This window comes from Megalobrama amblycephala, linkage group LG15, assembly GCF_018812025.1.
Source record: "Megalobrama amblycephala isolate DHTTF-2021 linkage group LG15, ASM1881202v1, whole genome shotgun sequence".
Taxonomy (NCBI): Eukaryota; Metazoa; Chordata; class Actinopteri; order Cypriniformes; family Xenocyprididae; genus Megalobrama; species Megalobrama amblycephala.
In genome coordinates, this window is record NC_063058.1 from 33,363,637 (window position 1) to 33,373,636 (window position 10,000).

General features: G+C 40.2%; 1 protein-coding gene across 4 annotated transcripts in view; it reads left to right on the plus strand.

The window, feature by feature from the left end:
• fbln1 (fibulin 1) overlaps positions 1-10,000 on the plus strand; it is a 66,672-nt gene that overhangs the window by 5,713 nt on the left and 50,959 nt on the right. For all 4 annotated transcript variants that reach the window (XM_048157923.1, XM_048157922.1, XM_048157921.1 and 1 more), the window contains 2 exons: positions 2,581-2,692; positions 7,956-8,082. In XM_048157923.1, the coding sequence (XP_048013880.1) occupies positions 2,581-2,692; positions 7,956-8,082 (239 nt within the window). The remainder of the gene's footprint in view (positions 1-2,580; positions 2,693-7,955; positions 8,083-10,000) is intronic.

The window sequence follows — 10,000 nt, forward strand, 5'->3', positions numbered from 1 at the left end:
TCCAGACAGCTTTGAGCGGCATATCAAGAGAAGATACTGATTGTGCAAACGGCATCAAGGAAACTGAATAGAACAATGATGATTAAAAACAAATAAATCAATGAATAAACACACAGAGCCTCGTCAGATTAAAAGTAGTCATAAAGTCTGGGCCACACTGCAAAAAATGTTGTTTTCAGTACAAACATTCTTAAACCAAGATACATTTACTTGAAATGCAAAATGACAAGATATTATGACTTATTTTCTGAAAACAAGAACAAATATCTGCATCATCAGGGCAGGGTAGAACTGAAAAGTGGGCGGGACATGAGCTAAGCTCATGAATATTAATTTTGTGATGCCCTGATTTGCTGAAAGACAGACCTTGGTAAGTGGGAGTATAGAATAGAATAGAATGCAGTAGAATAGAAATGTGTGCAAACAACGTATCTCATCCAGACACGTCTTATCTCCTCCCTAATTATACAAAATCCTCTGAAACTGAGAAGAACTGAAGGGCCGCAGGCAGGACTTGGTCTCCCGCCGAGCGTCCAGGAAGAGTCTTTATTCTTAGCCGCAGGGTTTGGGGCAGTAACATTTTTAAGGGGGTTTTCCATGTGCCGTCCATCCCTAATTGGACAAAGGTCATGCCACTATCTGATCCGAAGAGTTCAGAGTGTCTACATGGTCCTTTAATGTCAGTTTCCTTACAAAGAAACTCAACATTCATATAGGGAAGTAAAGCAGCAAATGAAGTTTCTTTAATATCGCAGATTAACAGGAGAGCAAATGGAGACTTTCTATGGAAATCTCCTGAGAAAAAGTTCCCGTGATTTCAGCAATCTGCCAACAATTTACCAGAGTCTCCAATCAAAAGATTTTTAAACATATTTATTCATTTTTATAGCTCTTAATTATACAATTAATTATAAGAAGATTTTATAAAACTTATTATTATGATTATAAATATCTTGTGTTAAGACCAAATAATCTGAGACATTTATTATAATAATAATAAATATAGCTGCAAGCAGCGATGGCGGGCCCAAGCCCAGTGGCATTTATATATTTTAATATACTTATTTATTTTATTTTATTTTATTTTATAATAACAAAAAATAAATATATATATAATAAATATTTTATTTTAGCACAAGATATTTATAATCATAAAATGTTTTTCTAATTAAACATTATAAAATATTCTTATAATTATGAATCATAAAATCATGAAAAATCAGCTGAATAACCCCTTTCTCATTGACAAAAACATATTTTTATAAATATATTAATTTAATATAAATAGGGAAGCAAAGGGGCAGAAAATTTCCGGTAAATTTCCAGAAACTTTCCAGAATTTTCCAAAAATCCTGGAAAGTTTATGATTATAAATACTATGCTGTCATTTTAATGAGATATCTGACATTTTCGATTCTCCCCTATATTTTTTTTTGACTAATATGCATGGAAAATCAGCTAAATAACCCTTTTCTCACTGACAAAAACATATTTTTATAAATATATTAATTTAAAATAAATAGGGATGCAAAGGGGAGGAAAATTTCCAAGTAAATTTCCAAAAAACTTTCCAAAATTTTCCGGAAGTCAGCTAAATAACCCCTTTCTCATCGACAAAAACTTACTTTTATAAGTATATTAATTTAATATAAATAGGGATGCAAAGGGGCGGAACATTTCCGGTTAATTTCCAGAAACTTTCCAAGAAATTTTGAAAGTTTTTCAAAAATCCTGGAAAGTTTATGATTATGAATACTATGCTGCAATTTTAATAAGATATCTGACATTTTAGATTCTCCTATAATTTTGTGACTAATATGCATGGAAAATCAGCTAAATATTCCCTTTATTGACAAAAAACATATTTAAAAAGAGTATTTATTAATTGAATATAAATAGGGATGCAAAGGGGTAAGTAAATTTCAAGAAACTTTCCAAAATTTTCAGAAAGTTTTCAAAAATCCTAGAAAGTTTCTAGAAATTTTGGAAAATTTCTGGAAATTTACCAGAAAATTTCCACCCCTTTGCATCCCTAAATATAAATATATTTAAAATAATGCAAAATACAGTTGTTGTTTTTATGGCTGGTAAGAAATGAAATATTTATATGGCCAGTAAATGTTCTTGATGTAACCACCATTTTGCAATGAGTACATTTTTGGATCCTGTTCTCTTATTCTTTCTCCTCTCACACCATTTGCCAGCCATAGTGACCTATCTAGCACTCATGATCTAACCACAAACCAATGACTGTGCCAGAGATGAGCTGGTAAGAATGCTGATTCATCATTAATTCAGCAGTGCGAGTCATGGCAAACCTGGTTTAATAGTGCAGTCTAATCAGACAGAGCCAAAAACGTGGAGTAGCTGCTCTGACAGCTGATTAACAACCTAAAATGCTTCAAATTTTTCTTAAGATGTAACAAAACTAGACTAGCTGACTCAAGTCAAGTGCTCAGTTACAGGCCTTTAACTTAAAGCCTGTGCAAACCTCTAATCTGTGTGTGTGTGTGTGTGTGTGAGAATCGTCTGGTTTAGATTTGTTGTGTGTAATGTCTTTCCTGTTTTTTACTTTTCCAGAGACCACAGATCCCATCTCTCTGGACGACTGCTGTAAGAATGGCAAGGACCGAGGCCAGGAGTTTCAGGACTGCACGGGACTGAAGCTCCTCTCCGGATCAATCACCTGCAGGTTTCTTCCAGAACTTCACTATTTCCACAGCAAATGTGTTAAACAATAATAAATCACTTTGTTAGTTCAATTTAACACCTAACGTCTAAACGCCACTCGACAAAAGCAAATCGAACCCATTATAGTCAGTGATGCTGTCTATGCTGGATGCAGCGCAGACAGATAAAGTGCAATAAAATAAACACTTAAATGTGTATTTTGGACGTTTTATTTCCACTAGTCTAATAGAATAAATGAAGAAATCCAAAATCTCAAAATGCATGAAAAAGCAATGGTAGTGTCTCACCTTAATAATACATTTTATTTTGGAGTTATAGGGATAAGTAGCATAGTTTACCACAATTTTGTTTCCTGGCAGGCTGATAAAAACCTGTGCATGCATCCAAACAGATTGGAGCATGCAATTATGGGTTAAAAGAGGTCATATTATGCCCTTTTACAGTCTTGATGTTGTTGTTTTTTTGCTCTATTTTGCTCTATTATGTTTTCACGCTTGAATGTTCATAATTTTCCTCATAATCTCCATTGTTGCAGCTCCTCTCTTCCCAGTCTGTCAGTAACGCTCTGTTTAGTTCCTGTATCTATGAAGTCCCTCCTTCTGAAAAGCACAATTTGCTCTGATTGGTCGGCTGGACCAGTGTGTTGTGATTGGGTATTATAACTAGGCCCCATCCCTTACCATAACTGCCAGTTTCATCATACTACTAACTCAACCAGGCCCAGCTCTTTACAATAACCATGAGTTTCAAAACACTGCTAACTAACTAATTTAACCAGGCCCCTTTCCTCACCATAACCGCCAGTTTTAACACACCACTAACTAACTTAACCAGGCCCTGTCTCTTACAATAACCATGAGTTTCAACACACTACCAACTCAACCAGGCCCCGTCTTTTACCATAATAGCCAATTTCAACACACTACTATCTCAACCAAGCCCAGCCCCTTACAATAACCGCAAGTTTCAACACACTGTTAACTAACTAGCTCAACCAGGCCCGTCCCTTACCATAACCGCCAGTTTCAACACACTACTAACTCAACCAGGCCAAGCCCCTTACAATAACTGCAAGTTTCAACACACTGCTAACTAACTAACTTAACCAAGCCCCATCCCTTACCATAACCGCCAGTTTCAACACACTACTAACTAACTCAACCAGGCCCCGCCTCTTTCCATAACCGCCAGTTTCGACACACTACTAACTAACTCAACCAGGCCCCGCCTCTTTCCATAACCGCCAGTTTCGACACACTACTAACTAACTTAACCAAGCCCCATCCCTTACCATAACCGCCAGTTTCGACACACTACTAACTAACTCAACCAGGCCCTGCCCCTTACCATAACCGCCAGTTTCGACACACTACTAACTAACTCAACCAGGCTCGTCCCTTACCATAACCGCAAGTTTCAACACACTACTAACTCAGCCAGGCCCCGTCCCTTACCATAACCGCCAGTTTCAACACACTACTAACTAACTCAACAAGGCCCGTCCCTTACCATAACCGCCAGTTTTAATACTCTACTAACTAACTCAACTAGGCCCCGCCCCTTACCATAACCGCCAGTTTCAACACACTACTAACTAACTCAACCAGGCCCGTCCCTTACCATAACCGCCAGTTTCAACACACTACTAACTAACTCAACTAGGCCCCGCCCCTTACCATAACCGCCAGTTTCAACACACTACTAACTAACGCAAGCAGGCCCCGTCCCTTACCATGACCGCCAGTTTCAACACACTACTAACTAACTCAACAAGGCCCGTCCCTTACCATAACTGCCAGTTTCGACACACTAATAACTAACTCAACCAGGCCCCGTCCCTTACCATGACCGCCAGTTTCAACACACTACTAACTAACTCAACAAGGCCCGTCCCTTACCATAACTGCCAGTTTTGACACACTACTAACTAACTCAACCAGGCCCCGTCCCTTACCATGACCGCCAGTTTCAACACACTACTAACTAACTCAACAAGGCCCGTCCCTTACCATAACTGCCAGTTTTGACACACTACTAACTAACTCAACCAGGCCCCGTCCCTTACCATGACCGCCAGTTTCAACACACTACTAACTAACTCAACAAGGCCCGTCCCTTACCATAACTGCCAGTTTTGACACACTACTAACTAACTCAACCAGGCCCCGTCCCTTACCATGACCGCCAGTTTCAACACACTACTAACTAACTCAACAAGGCCCGTCCCTTACCATAACCGCCAGTTTCAACACACTACTAACTAACTCAACCAGGCCCCGTCCCTTACCATGACCGCCAGTTTCAACACACTACTAACTAACTCAACAAGGCCCGTCCCTTACCATAACTGCCAGTTTTGACACACTACTAACTAACTCAACCAGGCCCCGTCCCTTACCATGACCGCCAGTTTCAACACACTACTAACTAACTCAACAAGGCCCGTCCCTTACCATAACTGCCAGTTTCGACACACTAATAACTAACTCAACCAGGCCCCATCCCTTACCATGACCGCCAGTTTCAACACACTACTAACTAACTCAACCAGGCCCCACCCCTTACCATAACTGCCAGTTTCGACACACTACTAACTAACTCAACCAGGCCCCGCCCCTTACCATAACCGCCAGTTTCAACACACTACTAACTAACTCAACCAGGCCCCACCCCTTACCATAACCGCCAGTTTCAACACTCTACTAACTAACTCAACCAGGCCCATCCCTTACCATAACTGCCAGTTTCAACACACTACTAACTCAGCCAGGCCCCGCCCCTTACCATAACGGCCAGTTTCAACACTTTACTAACTAACTCAACCAGGCCCGTCCCTTACCATAACCGCCAGTTTCAACACTCTACTAACTAACTCAACCAGGCCCATTCCTTACCATAACCGCCAGTTTCAACACTCTACTAACTAACTCAACAAGGCCCGTCCCTTACCATAACCGCCAGTTTCAACACACTACTAACTAACTCAACAAGGCCCATCCCTTACCATAACCGCCAGTTTTAATACTCTACTAACTAACTCAACTAGGCCCCGCCCCTTACCATAACCGCCAGTTTCAACACACTACTAACTAACTCAACCAGGCCCGTCCCTTACCATAACCGCCAGTTTCAACACACTACTAACTAACACAACCAGGCCCGTCCCTTATCATAACCGCCAGTTTTAATACTCTACTAACTAACTCAACTAGGCCCTGCCCCTTACCATAACCGCCAGTTTCAACACACTACTAACTCAACCAGGCCCGTCCCTTACCATAACCGCCAGTTTCAACACACTACTAACTCAACTAGGCCCCGCCCCTTACCATAACCGCCAGTTTCAACACACTACTAACTCAACCAGGCCCCGCCCCTTTCCATAACCACCAGTTTCGACACAATACTAACTAACACAACCAGGCCCGTCCCTTACCATAACCGGCAGTTTTAATACTCTACTAACTAACTCAACTAGGCCCCGCCCCTTACCATAACCGCCAGTTTCAACACACTACTAACTAACTCAACCAGGCCCGTCCCTTACCATAACCGGCAGTTTCAACACACTACTAACTCAACTAGGCCCCGCCCCTTACCATAACCGCCAGTTTCAACACACTACTAACTCAACCAGGCCCCGCCCCTTTCCATAACCACCAGTTTCGACACAATACTAACTAACACAACCAGGCCCGTCCCTTACCATAACCGGCAGTTTCAACACACTACTAACTAACTCAACTAGGCCCCGCCCCTTACCATAACCGCCAGTTTCAACACACTACTAACTAACTCAACCAGGCCCGTCCCTTACCATAACCACCAGTTTCAACACACTACTAACTCAACTAGGCCCCGCCCCTTACCATAACCGCCAGTTTCAACACACTACTAACTCAACCAGGCCCCGCCCCTTTCCATAACCACCAGTTTCGACACAATACTAACTAACACAACCAGGCCCGTCCCTTACCATAACCGGCAGTTTCAACACACTACTAACTAACTCAACCAGGCCCTGCCCCTTTATTCTGCATATAAATTATTTAAATGAGGAATATTGTGAAGAAAACTCAAGACTACAATGGAGGTGTTTCAGTGAGTGCAGAAACAGTGACACTGATTTAGAGAATAATTCCTGCTAGAAGGACTTTGCAGACCTTTTTCATGCTCAAACAGCAACATTACTCACTATAGAGAGTTGAACATGTAAAAAAAGCAGAATAAGTCCTCTTTAAAATATGCATCAGATGTCTGCATAGCATTGCATTAGTAGTGCAGAAGCAATGCATCATTGGTAGAAGTGGCCACAGCGGCTTTAACTGTAATGATAAGATCAGCGCACAATCTCAGTGCCAGTCAAAGCCGATCGTGTTCCTCCATTAAGCCCTCAGGCATCAGATGTGCTTGCCTTGGCTTTCAAAGTGATCCGGAGTTTGTTTAAATGAGAACGTGCAAGAAAAAAGTTGTAATGTTTAAATATTTTTGGTAGGTGGGCTTGCAAAAAATGGGAATATTTCCAAATCCAGGAAATTCCACTGAGGTGAAACTCTAGTCAGATGGAGAAGAGAGAAAGCAACCCAAATAACAGGAAATCTGCAGATTATTTCAGACACCGAAAAGGGGAAAAAAACAAGTCCAGAAAAGCGAAAGGAGAAATTGCAGATGACTTCTCCCTTAAAAGGCTCTTCGGAGAGGAGATGCACGGTGAGCTTTGCTGCAAGGATGATTGTGAAAGAGGGTGAAGCAAGAGCGAAAGAGACAAACAGTCATCGCCTTACGGTAAAAACTCGGCTCCATGCGTCACACCGCTGCAGTCCAGCCTGGATCAGAACCAAACAATGACGTCCTGCAGTCAAATAAGCGGTCGATCTCTCTCTAACATCTGTCCTGTGGTTTAAAGTGGTCAGGAAGCATTAGAAGTGAATTAAAAGGATCTGAACACAGTGCAAAAATGTTTTTACTCAGTCTTGTTTCCAGTACAAATATCTAAACATTCTTAAATCAAGATACATTTACTTGAGATGCAAATTTTTTTTCATTGCAATGCAGTCTTTCCTTAGAAATCAAAAGTTCATCCTTTAGTCTGTTTATTCACAACTAGTCCACCGGAAAGCCTGGAGGTTACTGGTCTTGCTCAACGACACAATGAACACATTGTGCTCAATCCCTATAATCTGTTGATCACCAGCCCAGATCTTAAAGCACTGAGTCGAGATGTCCTGAGCTTCAGTAAGTGTGTGTGTGTGTTTGTTTTGTAGGATAGCTCAGGAACAGTGTTGTGCTACGGTTCTTGACGACAACATTTGCACCAGCGGCATCAATAAGGCGAAGGACCAGGGAAGTTGTGATTTTTCCGGCACCACATGTGAAACGAAGACGGCCAAGGTGTGTTTGAGTGTGATTTTCTCAGCGATTTTCTTAATGTTGTTATGCAATACCATAAACACACACACACACACACACATTTATACAACAGTTCTTTCTGGTTCTTCAATCTGATTGGCTGAGAGCCATGATTAGCACTGGACCCATTTCACCATTTGTATCACTTCGCTTGAGGCAACTGTCATGGCGGTCGACCAAATCCACTATATTTTTCAAAAAATACTATGTTATTGTGTCATGAAATGTAGTTTTATAGGTTTTTTATACAAGAATGTACTTATTTAGACCTCAAATATTTGACTCGTATATAAACATAGTGACTATTTTACAATTTGTTTAGACGTTTTCGCAGATGCGAGCTCCAGGCCGTTCAGTGCTCGAGTACCCACAGAGAACGGCTTCATCTCGGGCCAGTCTTTCGGGAATTTGCCGCTGGCTCATACGTAGATAGTGGTTAAACGAGATATAATTAATTTGGGGTATAGCAAATGGGCAATCTTTGGTCTTATTACTTGTTCTAGAGCAAAATGATTTGGGTTAAGGGGAAAATTAAGTTTCATAACTTTGCATTTAGGCCATATTTAACTTAAATCCTGTACTAGAGCACTGCTTTTGTACGTTTGACTGAATTGTTTGCTTGTGTTTATTTCCTATTTTCTTTTATAATAATTTAAAGATGCAATACGTAATATTTTTGCAGTAAAATATCCAAAAACTACTAGGCCAGTGTTATATATTTTGTTCACTTGAGTACTTACAATATCCCAAATGTTTTCAACTATTTGTAAATTGTGAGAAAATTGCAATTTTATCCAAGGCTCCAGGACGCATGAGGAGTCACCTGTCAGTGGCGTCATACCCGCGATACCCTCGGTTTTATTTTGTAGAAACCATGGAAACACCAAAGGTGCTTTAAAATAATATGTTTTAATAGACAAGGGAACAACTGTTGATATATTTATAGACAGAAAACTAATTATTGTTATATAGCTCAACACGTTTAGTCTTATTGTTTAAATCTAATTTTCTTGATGTTTTTGTGAGTACCATGCTTTACCATGCCTCAGAGAAAAACACTATTTTGTGAAGTAGCTAACATCGCATAATCAGATGCAGCTTTAATTTTAGTAACAGTAATAAAGCATTTTCTCCATCATACAATATGTTTTAAAATTAATTGCATGCCATTTATCAACACAAGCCATCCAGCGTTTAATATGATACTGTAAAATCGATCTATCTTACTGCAGTGTGCACAGCAGCCGCCGAATAACGTTATAACATTTTCAACACATTCAAATGTATCTAATAATAAACAGAGCTGTGTTTCCTCATACTCATGACCGGAAAAGCGGAAGCGGCCCCGGCGACTGTGACATAATAAAAGTTTCGCTGCTTGTGAGGTGTGTGTTGATCAATCACTCCAGCTCCTCGTTCAGCTCCACAACACTCGCTCCTGCTCTGCTTCATACTACAGTAACGTTAATAATCACATCCATGAACATGATTTCTTCCCGACTCCTATCCCTATTCTTTTGCACCGTCCGTTGATGTCCCAAGATTCCGCTCTCAAACTTGCCGTCATTAAGCTACGCCTTTGTTTTGAATAGGCTTCTAGCGACCTCTAGTGGACAAAATTATTACGTATTGTACCTTTAAATATTGTTGTTCAATAAATATTATGCAGTATTTGTTATTGAGAAAGGATACGTCGATCGTGAGTCAGAACAAGGAAGTCGTTTTAGTGTTGTAATTGGGAAATCCCCTTAACTTTTAAAAAGACAAAGATAACGCTCTGCGGTCATTCAAACTGATTTTTTATAATGTATATAATATTATGGACATCAACCTGAAGAATAAATGCTAAATCAGATGCAGGTAATACACTCGTTTAGTCAATCTCTCTCATAATGGCATA